The sequence below is a fragment of the Myotis davidii genome, unplaced genomic scaffold (assembly GCF_000327345.1).
Source record: "Myotis davidii unplaced genomic scaffold, ASM32734v1 scaffold38, whole genome shotgun sequence".
Lineage (NCBI taxonomy): Eukaryota > Metazoa > Chordata > Mammalia > Chiroptera > Vespertilionidae > Myotis > Myotis davidii.
The window spans coordinates 7,875,571-7,889,020 of NW_006291383.1; the positions used below are offsets into that span (position 1 = coordinate 7,875,571).

At 41.8% G+C, this 13,450-nt stretch overlaps 1 protein-coding gene across 4 annotated transcripts in view; it reads left to right on the plus strand.

Annotated features, from left to right (window-relative positions):
- CDK5RAP1 (CDK5 regulatory subunit associated protein 1) overlaps positions 1-8,897 on the plus strand; it is a 30,603-nt gene extending 21,706 nt beyond the window's left edge. For 3 of the 4 annotated variants that reach the window (XM_015564498.1, XM_015564497.1, XM_006764598.2), the window contains 3 exons: positions 1,311-1,460; positions 4,738-4,878; positions 8,136-8,897. In XM_015564498.1, the coding sequence (XP_015419984.1) occupies positions 1,311-1,460; positions 4,738-4,878; positions 8,136-8,225 (381 nt within the window). In that variant the 3' untranslated portion in view covers positions 8,226-8,897. The remainder of the gene's footprint in view (positions 1-1,310; positions 1,461-4,737; positions 4,879-8,135) is intronic. The other variant, XR_001514015.1, reaches the window with a different exon arrangement.
- Positions 8,898-13,450: the final 4,553 nt, after the last annotated feature.

Genomic DNA, 13,450 nt, shown 5'->3' on the forward strand with positions numbered 1-13,450 from the left:
TTATGATCTTTGTGTATGTGTGTGTGTGTGTGTGTGTGTGTGTGTGTGTACTAGTATAAACATGCACGCATACCATGGTGTTGGATGATGTAAAGGCTTTTCAAGGATACATTTTTTTTCTTTTTTTAAAATAGTTTATTGATTTTTAGAGAGAGAGGGAAGGAGAGGGAGAGAGAGAAACACCCATCTGCTGCCTCCTGCACACCCCCTACTGGTCATCAAGTCTGCAACTACTGTATGTTCCCTGACTAGAATTGAACTGGCAACCTTTGGTGCCTGGGATGGCGCCCAACTAATTGAGCCACACCAGCTGGCCAAGGATAAATTTTCTTTTCTTTTTTTTTGAACTAGGTAATATATGCTCATGGTATAAAACTCAAAAGGTCAAAATCGTATGTAGTGAGATTTCTTCCCAGGTTGCCTAGTTTTTTAGTTCCTTCCCTGAAGGCAGCTGCTCTTAGCAGTTTCTTCTGCAAACTTCTAGAGATAGTTCACGTATTTAAAACATATTTATATGTATTCTTTGTACCCATCATTTATTATACATGTTCATTTGTACCTTGTTTATTTCTGTTAAGAGTATATTTTGGGGCCCTGGCTGGTGTGACTCAGTTGGTTGGGTGCCATCCTGTGCATCAAACGTTTGCCGGTTTGATTCCTGGTCAGGGCATATGTCTGGGTTGTGGGCTTGATCCCTACTTGGGGCGCATACAGGAGGCAACCGATTGATGTTTTTCTCTCACATTGTTCTCTCTCTCTTTCTCTCTCTCCCCCTCCCTCCTCCCTTCCTCTCTCTCTAAAAATCTATTTAAAAATCTTTAAAAAAAAGTATATTTTGGAGAGAAATCATATCAGTATATATAAAACTATTCTACTATTTTTTAACAACTGTATAATATCCCATTATGTAAATAATAATTTGTTTTACTAGTTACCTATTGATAAACATTTAGGCTGCTTTGCATCTTGTGACTTTATAAACACATGGCTAAGTAACTTGGTACATGAGTTACTTAGTATATGTACACATGTAATCTTTATTCTTAGGACATTCTATAAAAATGTTGAAAACAATTTTGAGTCTGTAATTTTCATGTGCTAAATTTAAAGTTTAGGCCTTGCAAAAATGGTGATTCCACTGCATAGCTACCTTTTTCTCTTAGAAGGCTCTCAGAACTAGAGAACCCTCGGGGTAGGGCCTGGGTTTCTTGTACACATGTCTGGAACTTGCAGGTGGGATGAACATGGTCTCCCGCTGTGAATTCTATAGGTCCTTGGTGACCTCCCTCTCTAAAAAATGTTTTTTATAGAAGACACGGGCATATCACAGGCTGAAGGATGATGTCCTGGAAGAGGTAAAATTAAGGCGTTTGGAGGAACTTATCACTGTCTTCCGAGAAGAAGCAACGAAAGCCAACAAGACCTCTGTGGGTTGTACCCAGCTGGTGCTGGTGGAGGGGGTGAGACCATATGTATCTATATACATTTTGTTTATTTTTTGTAACATAGTATGACTTCCTTTATTTAGATTTTCTTTGATTCCTTTTATCAGTTTTTGTAGTTGTTAAGTATACTGATCCTGTATATGTTTTGTTAGATGTACACCTACGTATTTACTGTTTTTTTTTTTTAAGGTATTGTAATTGGCTGTTGTTTTTAATTTCAGGTGTCTGTATGTTCATTGCTCTAATGTAGACATAATTGAGTTTTGTATGTTTATCTGTATCCTGTGACCTTGCTGAATTCATTTAATAGGCCTACGTGTTTTTTGGGTAGTTTTCTGTGTAGATGTTCTTTTTTCCTTCCTGATGTTCCAGGGTTCCCCCTGTTATTGTTTCCTTTCTGTGTGCAGCGGTCGCCAACCGATGGTCTGCGGACCACTGGTGGTCTGTGAGGTCCGAAAGGTTGGTGACCACTGGTTTAGAGGACTTCCTTTTGAACCTCGGGCAACAGATTCCCTTTGTTTTCATTTATCTTAGAATGTCTTGATTTCTCCGTTCGTTTCTGAAGGATATTTTTGTACTAAGTGAAAGCATTAGGGAAAAGTATGTGTGCTCCATCTTTCTGGAAGCTGTATTATATGTATATTTTTAGAACCAAAGTTACTGTCTGTCTTTAATTCTTTCTTAGAAATGTACTGAATTTCAGGAAGTTTGTGGTTTCTGTAGGCTTCTGTGGTCAAGCCTGGGGACCTTGCCATCATTTAGGGAGAGCACTAAACAGATGGGATAAGGCTAGCTGTGAGCTGAGGTTGGCTGCCACTAGTGCCAGGCTTGGGTCCGCTTAACAAGAGGTACAGTGTATGCCAAGACCAGCCATTGTTTGGGGTTTGTGGACCTTTGAGAGATTGTAGGAAAGCCCTCAGCACGGGCTGAAGCCGGCCACTGGTGTAGGACTGCCACTAAAAGAGAGTCTGCTCCAGCACGAGTTGGCTGGGGTGGGGTCTCAGGGAATCAATCACCAGGGTGTTAGGCAGTTTGATGGAGGCTCAGACTTGGCACCCTCCTCTGCCTGTGCCTGTGGGCTGTGTGTGTGGAGGGCTCCACAAAGGAATCACGGTCCCTGCCAGCTCTTCTGTCTGAGAGAGTGCTTTCCCTCTAGCCTTGGTTCTGAAGCTAGACAGTTCAGTTCCTTCCTGTATGTCTTTGGTGCTTTTTGAGCTGCTGTCTCTTCACTGGAGCTTAGGGTGAGTATGAGTGAGTGCGGCCCTGTGTGGGCTCTTTAAGAGGATGCCCGGGTCTACAGCAGTCTTCTGTCTCACCCAGTCGAGCCCCTGCTGATGTTTACAGCCTGATGTTGTAGGACTCTGTCCTGGCACTGGTGCTCTGGGCTGGGGAGCCCAGTGTTGGACTGGGCCCCCTTGCTCCTCACGGGAACTTCCACAGCTGAGATATATCTCCCGAATCTTCTAATTAAAAAAAAATTTAAATTATAGTTTACATTCAATATTATATTACTTTCAAGTGTACAGCATAGTTTTCTCCTGAATCTTAACTGCCACACATGAGTGGTACCAGTCTGTTTTGAATCTCCACCCCTCTTACCAGTTTTGATGTGGCTTCTTTTTTTCTTTAGCTATAGGAGTTTGTTCAGCTCATCTTCAGGTGGTTCTCAAGGGTGGTGGTTTTATAATTTCCTGTAATTTTGATGTGGTTGTGGGAGGAGGCGAGCACAGTGTTTATCTACTCTGTCATCTTGACTAGAACTCCGTTGGTCTGTTTTTATTGACTGATTCTTCTGCTGATTGTGGGTCACATTTTCCTGCTTCTGGGCATATTTAGTGAGTTTTGATTGGATGTTGGACATTGCAGTGTTCACTTATGAGTGTCTGGATTTTGCGTTTGGCTTTGTTCTGATAGGCAGTGATGTTATAGTTCCGTTTGATCCTTTCAAGGCTTGTTTTTAAGCTTTGTTAGAAAAGCTTTTTTGTTATAGGGATAATTTAGGCCAGCCGTGGGCAAACTACGGCCTGCGGGCCGGATCTGGCCCGTTTGAAATGAATAAAACTAAAAAAAAAAAAGCCCGTACCATTTTGTGTAATGATGTTTACTTTGAATTTATATTAGTTCACACAAACACTCCATCCATGCTTTTGTTTCGGCCCTCCGGTCCAGTTTAAGAACCCCTTGTGGCCCTCGAGACAGAAAGTTTGCCCACCCCTGGTTTAGGCTCATTACTAGTTTTTGGCTTTTCTGGAGTCAATACTGCATGTCCCAAGGAATCAATGAGGTCTATTTAGAGGTAGATCAAATGATTCCCAGCCCCATGTGAGCTCTGGGAGTTCTCAATAACTTCCTTTTGCCCGACTTCATGGAGTTTCCCTCTATAGAGGAGCAAGTAGTAGTATTCAGCAAAGACTCAAGGGATCCCTTTGCACACTTCCATAGCTTTTTTCTGCGTATCTCCCTCGTGTCTAGAACTTGTCCCACAATTGCTAGTTATGCAGGCTTCCTGTACTCCAGTCCTTCAGTCCAGAGAAATCACCATGCTCTGCCTTGAGATCTCCCTCCCTGCTTTGCATACTCCGGCTCGCATGTGCCTTCTGGCAAAATGCAGGAGTGATTGGAGGGCTCATCTTATTTGTTTTCCTTCTCTTGGGGATCATAGTCTTATGTGATCTCTGTTCAAATTCTGAAAAAAGTTATTTCATATCTTTTGTCCAGTTTCCTGGTTACTCAAGGCTTGAGGACAAATTTGGTTTTTGTTACTTCATCATGGCTGTAAGAAAAAGATTTGTATCTAGTCTAGAAGTTAATTCCATCATTCTGGTTTTATTACTCTCCTGGCCTTGTTTTCTGCATGTGTGATGGAGACTCTGGTTTCAAGTCTACCTATTCACCAGGGGCATGTAACCCGGGCCAAACAACCCCAGAACATTCCTGAGTGATTACTGTGAAACTGCTGGGTAAAGTGAACGTTGGTTTGCGAAGAGCATCACCTATATGTCCTTGGTTTCAGGCCAGTTTGAAGGCCATTTCTGCTGAAACGAGTTTTGTAATCAGACTCATTGATTGAGTCATTCACTAATGTAGAGTCAGCAAAACTTTATTGAATTTCTGTTGTGCGCCACGTTTTGCTTTGTTGGTGGGGCAGTGGTAACACAGTCTTCTTCGAGATTCCTTGGTTAAGGAATGCTCTCTAAGACACTTGGGGTCTGAGACATAGAAAGTGTACTTTCGGCCTTCAAGAACTGATGACTATGACAGGTTCATACAGTCTCCTCTCTTCTTTCTGCAGCTCAGTAAACGCTCTGCCACTGAGCTGTGTGGCCGGAATGATGGAAACCTTAAGGTGATATTCCCTGATGTAGAGATGGAGGATGCCACTGACTCTGGACTCAGGGTCAGAGCTCAGCCTGGGGACTATGTGCTGGTGAAGGTAAGGTGTCCTTTTGGGCTTTTGGCTTGCCCTGTGAGTGGGGTGTTAGATTGGGTAATTTAGGGAAATGAAATTTTTTCTTGGAGAAATTCATTAGTAAAATAAAACTCTCTTCTCAATCTAAACAATGGAAGAGCACCTTGAATTAAATTTTAGACTGTTTCTAACTAATGCCTTCTTGTTTTTCTACTCTTTTGGGGAATTTGGTGAGGTTGGAGTACATGGTAGCATATAGTTTCTGGGTGCAGAGAGGCCAGGAAGTATAAGTGATTTTTAGTGGGTTGGTAGTTCTCTGAAGCACCAGGAGTTTAAGTAGCTTGCTCAGGGTCACACACCAGCACGTGGTAATGTAGGGATTTAAACTGAGGCAGCTCAGATCCTGAGTCCGCATTTTTAACCATCGTACTATTCAGTCTTTCTCATAGTTCTCTCTGCCAGAGGTCAGCGTGCCCTTCAAGGTCTCTGATGCTCCAGGCATCCCTGGCTTACATGTGCTCCAGTTTCCTGGGTCTCTTCCCTGGACTGACAGATCTAGCTGAATGGCTGTGGAATTTCGCCTCCCCCTCCACCCCTACTTCCCCTTCCCTGGGATAGTCCTCCTTTCTTCTCTCCTTTCTTCTTATACTTTCACAGGTCTGCTGTTGCCATCTTCCTTTCCTTCTGGTCCTCATGTCCACTTTGCTCCAGAACCAGAGGCAGGCAGGACACACACTGATGAGGCAGGCAGGAGCAACGCTGCTTCTCCAACACTGAGCTCTGGAGCATCTATTGGCAAAAGAGAGAGCGGAGAGAAGGGTTTTTTTTTCTGTTTATGTTGATCAGTGTTTTGTTCTCTTACCTATTTCTTAGTGCCTTACTTTCTACTCTGCTTTCTGTACTTGCTCTTACTGTCACCTTCGTCTTAAATCATGGGAGCCAGGGTCCATGGCTTGCAGCTGAGGGAGGCTCATTCCCTGGCACATAACGTTTTTGGATTGACCAGGAAATTTTTACCAACACGGTACTTTTTCTGTCTGTCCATCTGACAAAAACTTACAACACAATCATTTAGCTAGTTGGTGACTTTATGATCCCACTCCCTTCTGTCCTTATCCTGACTGGGGATTGTTTTATTTAAACGTTGCCTAGGCATTTTCTAAGTAGAATAATTCCTACTAGGCAGCAATGTGATTGATTTAGAAATAATCCCTACACTTCTTCTTCTTCTTTTTTTTTTTTTACACTGTCTTATTTTCTTATTTCTCTCTCTTTTGAATGTTTGTTTGTTTGATTTTCAGTTGCCTTCCCAAACCTCTTCCTGTCTTTACACTGTAGCTAAGGGTTATTTGAAAAAAAGGAATAAGGTTGGTGGGCTGGTTTTAGTATGATATTCTTTTGTAAAATGGAAAAATTCCATTTGTTAAATGTGGCTAAAATAGAATGAATTCTCCCTACTTTCCTGTAATTTTTGTCTTTTTAAGACTTCTCCATCTCAATAAATAGCACCACTCACATGCTCAAGGCAAAAATTTGAGAATCATCCTAGATACTTACTTTCTTGTACTCCCATCCACAGTCCATCTGTTTCAGCTCTTATGGAGAATATCTTGAACCTGACCATTTCTTTTCATTTCCAAGTCACCATTGTTTTGTAGCTGGGAGATTGCAGTATCTTCTTCACTGGTCTTCTGCTTCTGTATTTTAAAATTGAATTATTTTATTAAAGTATATCATAAATGTAGACAATTGCCACATTATAAGGGTACTACTTGGTGAATTATCATAAAGTGAACCTACCCATGTAACTAATACCCAAGAAATAGAATATTTTCAGGACCCCAGACACCCCCCTTATGTTCCTGCTAGTTGCCCTGCATCCTGATTTCTAATGACATAGTTTAGTTTTGCCTATTTTTTATTGTTATATAATTGAATCATACAGTACATATAAATTTTAAAAAATAAGTTTTTATTGATTTCAGAGAGGAAGGAAGGAGAGAAAGATAGAAACATGGATGAGAAACATCATTCAGTTGCCTTCTGTAGGCCCTCTACTGGGGATTGAGCCTGAAACCTGGGCATGTGCCCTGATTGGGAATTGAACTGGTGACCTCCTGGTGCATGGGTCACTGGTCAACCACTGAGCACACCGGCCGGGCCTGTATATGTTTTTGGTGCCTGCCTTCATTCCCTCAAACTTATGTTGTGCAGTTCATCCATGATTATACAGGAGTGGGCAAAAGTAGGTTTGCAGTTGTTCGTATGGAAAAAGACATGCAAGTTATGATGATTACAATAGCTTTATTAAATCTGTGTTTCAGGTACTCACAACTGTAAGCCTAATTTTGCCTACCCCTGTATTTATCCATATTATATGAATATACCACAGCTTATTTATGCATTATACTGTTGTTGGCCATTTTGGTTGTTTCCAGTTTGGAGCTATTACGAGTGGAATTGCTATGATTGTTCCTGTACATGTGTTTTAGTGCACATACATTTTCTTTTCTGTTGGCTTTATGGCTTGGAATTGCTGGGTTATAGGGTTTGTATAATAGAAATAGCCGAGGGGAGGGGAAGATGGGAAGAGATTAACCAAAGAATTTATATGCATATATGCATAGCTTTTGGACTAAGACAATAGAGTGGTGAAGGCCTGGGATGGTGTGGGAGCAGGGTGGAAGGGGGGATGGGGAGGGAAAATGGGGGATATCTGTAATACTGTCAACAATAAAAAATTAATTAAAAAAAAGAAATAGCCAACGTGACTACCATTTTTTTCTTAATATTCACTTGAGGATATTTTTCCATTGATTTTTTAGAAAGGTACCCACTGGTACCTTTGGGGTTACATGCTTTTAGCTCTTAATTAGAGATGAAAGAGAGCCTTTCTCACCAAATTTTGGCCTTAAATATCCTAAGGAAGGATTTGACTGGTCCAGCCTGGATTACAGTTTACCCCGGAGTTAGGAGGGCAGGGCCTGTGATGGGCAGCTCACAGCTGAACCTTGGTTGGTGCTGGAGAGGAGCCATCTCCCAAAAGAAAAGAAAAGGCTGTTTGGGACTGACTACTTTTAGACTTTTAAAATCATATGCATTACCATTGCATCAAGCATCTCTTCCTCCCTGGATTGGGGGCATACAGGAACCACACAGTGTCTGCTGGCCTGGCGCCCCCATCAGGTCCCTTGTTATGGCCGCTCCTCTGGAGGCTCCACGTTAAATACCTGTGGTGCAGTCTTGGTTACCTTGCCTTCTCCTGACTGATTTCCTTTCAGATTACCTCCGCCAGCTCTCAGACACTTAGAGGACATGTGCTCTGCAGGACCACTCTGAAGGACTCCTCAGCCTATTGCTCACCTAAGTGATGGCTTCAGAGTTGATGTGGGCAGTCCTTCCCACCAGGAAGGGGGATATGACTGGTCACTAATGAAAGAAGTAATGAAGCATTGAAGACAAGCTGCAAGTGGTGAAGCAACTTTGTCAAATGAAAAAATGCATCTCTTTGCTGCTACTTGAACAGCCGTTATAATCATTAAATTTACCTAAACTTAAGTGGTCCCTCTGTCTCCCTACATGATTATCATTTCTTCACTGGTAAGTGTTCCTGGGATTTTCTCTAGAATGTCTGTGTTAAGTGATTCCCAGGCCACTTTCTGCTGTGGACACTGCTAACCCCTTTGTTTTCTCCCCTGAATCCTAGGAATTAGAAACTGAAGAAGAGGCCAAGGTGGAGAGAATCATTTGCTTGGGAAAACTGCTCTAGATCTTTGTAACATTTTGGTTTGATGACATTGACTCACCTGCTTATCTCCTCATTTTATTCTCATATTTTACCTGAGGATTTCCCTCTGGGCCTCGTTTTTAGCCGTCAATTCATTCCTTGCCTTCAGAGCTGACAGCACTTGGAGTTTTGGAAGACGTCAGTACCTATTAGTAGGCTACTCATTCTTGGCCCATTCACTACTAAGGTTATGCCATTCTCTGAGTAGCATGTATTCTGAAGCTCTGTTAATAGGAGAATAAACATTTAGAATTTTTATGTTCCCTTGATTGATTCCTTTGTCATTATAAAATGACCTCTTTAACCCTAGTAATATCTTTTGTTTTGAAATCTACATTGTCTAATATTACTATAACCACTTTGACTCCTTCCCTCCCTTTTTATTGAGATTACAATTCACATAGCATTGATTTCACCATTTTAAAGTGTACAATTCACTGGTTTTTAGTATATTCACAAGGTTGTGCAACTGTCACCACTATCCAATTCTCTAAAATCTTCATCTCTCCAAAAGAAACCCCATATATGTTAGTGGTCACTCTTCATTTTTCCGCCCCTCTATCCATTGGCAAACATTACTATATTGTCTGTCTCTGGATTTGCCTATTCTGGACATTTTGTATAAATTTAATAATACAGACAGTCCTCGGGTTACATCAGACGTGACATATGTTGTTTCGTGGTTACGTTGCCATCTCCCATTTATTTTTATTTTTATTTTTTAAATATATTTTATTGATTTTTTTACAGAGAGGATGGGAGAGGGAGAGTTAGAAACGTCGATGAGGGAGAAACATCGATCAGCTGGCTCCTGCATGCCCCCTACTGGGGATATGCCCGCAACCTAGGTACATGCCCTTGACCAGAATCGAACCTGGGACCCTTGAGTCTGCAGGCCAACCCTCTATCCACTGAGCCAAACCGGTTAGGGCGTACTTATTAAAAAAGAAGTTCAGGCATTTCAACGTATGTACATATGCGCTTTATGTTTTTTATTATTTACCACAAGTAAAGGTCAGGAATTGTTATCTTTCTTGTAAATTTTTTTACTGTTTCACTTCATTACTGCTGTGTATGTGCTCCATGTGAGTGATGTAGTGCTTATGTAGGTGGGTTCCAATTTATGGCAAAAATCACATTACGTCGTGTCCCGTAGGAACGGATCTCCAATGTAACCCGAGGACCTGCTGTATAATATGTGGCCTGTGTCTGGCTTCTTTCACTAAGCACAGTGTTTTCAAGGTTCATCCATGTTGCATACTGTGTCAGTACTTGGTTCCTTTTTAAAAAATATATTTTTTTTATCGACTTCAGAGAGGGAGGGAGAGGGGGAGACAGAAATATCAGTGATGAGAGAGAATCATCGATTGGCTGCCTCCTGCACACCCCACACTGGAGATCAAGCCCGCAACCCGGGCATGTGCCCTGACTGGAAATTGAACCATGACCTCCTGGTTCATAGGTCGATGCTCAACCATTGAGCCACACCGGCTGGGCTTATTCCTTCTTTTTTAATGGCTGCATAATGTCAATGTAATGCTAATAGAATGTATTGATTATTAGTTCAATCTCCTTACTAGCTTTAGATCTACTTATATTTCCCATTTCTTCTTGAGCCAGATTTGGTAGTTTGTGTGCTTCAAGGACTTTGTTCATTTCAGTCAGGTTATCTAATTTGTTGGCATACAATTCGTCATAGTCTTCTTTTATAATCCCTTTATTTCTCTAAGATTGGTAGTAATAGCTCCTCTTTCATTTCTGATTTAGTAAGTTGAGTTTTCTCTCTTCTTTGTCAGTCTAGCTAAAATTTTGTGAATTTTGTTGATTGCTTCAAGGAATCAACTTTTGTTTTCATCAGTTGTTTTGATTTTCTATTCTGTATTTCATTAGTCTCTGCCCTAATCTTTATATTTCATTTCTTCTGCTTCCTTTGGGTTTAGTTGGTTCTTCTTTCTCTAGGCCTTCAGGTGGAAGATAGTTTATTTATTCAAGATCTTCTTTTTCTTTATCTTTTTAAAAAAAGGATCTATTATTTTAGAGCAGTTTTAAGTTTACAGCAAAATTGACTGGAAAGCACAGAGAATCCCCATATACCTCCTGCCCCCACACATGTATAGCCCCCTCACTATCACTGTCCCACATCAGAGTGTACATTTGATAAATCTACCTTGACTCACCATTATCACCCAAAGTCCATAGTTTATACAAGGGTTCTCTCTTGGTATACACTCCGGGGTTTGACAAATGTAAAATGACTTGTATCCTCCATTAAAGTATCATACAGAATAGTTTCATTGCCCTAAAATTCCGCTATGTTCTGCCTATTCTGTTTTCCACAGAGGTTGAACCATTTTTACATTCCTACCAGCAATGCATGAGGGTTCTGATTTTTTCATAGACTCATGAGCACTGGTTGGAAGGTTTTCAAGCAGGGAATGTGTATTTTTATAAAGAGCACTCTGGCTGCCAGGCAGAGGATGGATTATAGGTGACAAGAGCAGGGAGGCCAGTAGCCCTACTAAATGATGTTGGTGACTTGGACTAGGATGGTGATGGAAAGAAACAGAAAAATGGGGAAAAATGGAAAAATCAACAGGACAGGATCTGTTCCTGGGAGAGGGAGGAATGGAGAACAATTCTCAAGTGTCCGGCTAGGAAAGCTGGGTGGATTGTACTGCCGTTTACCAAGATGGGGTTGACTATGTGAGGTACTGGCCTGGGAAGAAATCAAGTCCTACGGTTTGGACAGAGCTGAATGTGATAGTGTGATTTGGACTTTATTTTGTGGGGTGCTGCCCCTTATGTGAGGAAAGCCCAGTCTCTGGTCCTGCTTGGCACCTCTAGTCTTGGTGTCCACAGTCTGAGCTCTTTTGTTTCCAGAGCAGATATGTTATGCAGACACTGGACATAGGACGGAGGGTCTCTGCCTGGTATAGAGGTCACAGTTGTGTTTCTCAGCACCCTTTTCTGGAGTTCTCTTTATTTACAGGTTTCCTATTTGGTTGGCTTCTTCTAACAGCCACTTGGCATGGCCTGCAGTTGCTGAGCTGGGACCTAGATCCTTTGCTGCCTTGTTCATGGTAGCACCAGGCTCTTACTTGCTCTGTTCCATATATCTTCTAGCATCTGGTCTGTGCCTTTCTCTATGTAACATGTGATGATGGGGACATTGGGTCCTAGTGTAATTTTCATGTTGGGCCAATGGGCAAAAGAAAGCACTTGGAGTTGGAGAGGGGAGGGCACAGGCATGGGAAGAAAAGTCTTAATCATGGTCATGATTGCCCCTTAGTGCCCTAGCTAAATTAATCCTGGCCATTGTTGCCTCATCATTCACATTATTGATTTAAAAAAATGTTGTTGTTTATTTTTTAGAGAGAGAGAGGATGGCGGGGGGGTGGGGGGGGTGAGGGCGCGGTGGAGAGAGAGAAACATCAGTCAGCTGCCTCCTGCATACCCCGTCATGGTGAATCAGCCTACAACCTAGGCATGTGCCCAGACTGGGAATTGAAAAGGCAACATCTTGGTGAATGGGTTGACGCTCAACCACTAAGCCACACTGGCTGGGCTCATTATTGATTTTAGTATGTGTAGTACTTTTACTTAACATGAACATACTACAAAACTCCTTTTTGTAGGAATTGAAGACAAGTGAGTCATTTTCTGCATGAAAACAGGATAATTATTAAAGAAATGATTACAAAATGCCCCAAACCCTATTCTTGATTTTCTTGCACTTGTAATTCAAGGTAGCACTGGTGAAATTCCGAAGAGTAGTTGATATGTTCAGAACACTATTCAACTTGGCTCCTTAATCACAAGGATGCTCTCACTCCATATTTCTTCAGAGATATTTCAGAGTGCTTTCATTCTCAGAAATTCTTTAGTATCCCACGTGCCGGGTTTAGTTTGCTGCCTGAAGGTCTCTCTGTGGGGAGATAAAATAACTAATTATACTCCTAATATATAAGCTGGCTGCAGGCACAGGCGGTGCCAGCTGTGCCCTCCATCTCCCTGAGCACAGCACTTGCCCTGAGGATGGGGATAGGGAGCAAGTCAGGCCAGCGGGAGCCCCAGAGGTTATTTCTCAGTGATTGTCACTTGAGCTATTCCAGAAAGAATTGGATGGTGAAGCTCCTGGTAGGTAGGTGGGGGACCACCCAGAAGTGGTGGAGCCAAGACATGGATTCTGGTGTCATCGTTTGGGCCCGGAATCGAGCCACTGCTGACGCTAGTACCATCTCTGAATGTGCAGGACGGACGGTTTTATTGTTGTTACACCAGTTTGTGTTGTGCTTTCTGCCACTTGTAGCGGAAATACAGCTGGCATTCATCTGATCCAATCCCTTGACTCAAGGCTGACTTAGGGAGGCTAAGTGATGTGTCCCAGGCCTCCCAGAGGAATGGGGTGTAGGAGCAGGAGGTAGGACACCAGCACGGAGGCAAATGCTGATTTCACCACCCTCTCCACTCTAGTAATTGATTTGGCCACAGATATAGGACTTTGGGGTTGAAATAAATGTGGGAATATACAACTTCTGAGATTTGAGCCAACATAAAAGAAGCGATTATTATTTTTTTTTGTCAGATATTACACTCATGAAGTGCATTTATTAAGAATGGAACATCTAAGGGTGATAGAGATTTTAAACTTTTTTACTCTTTTATATGTCTTCCCTAGTTCTACCCTCATCATTTATTGTTTTCCTGGTGACAAATTTAAATAAACATCTCATTCTATTAATGGTTTTTAATGAATGAAAACCTCCACAGGTAGGAAAAGGTTTCTTGCACAGACTCTGTTTTTCTTCT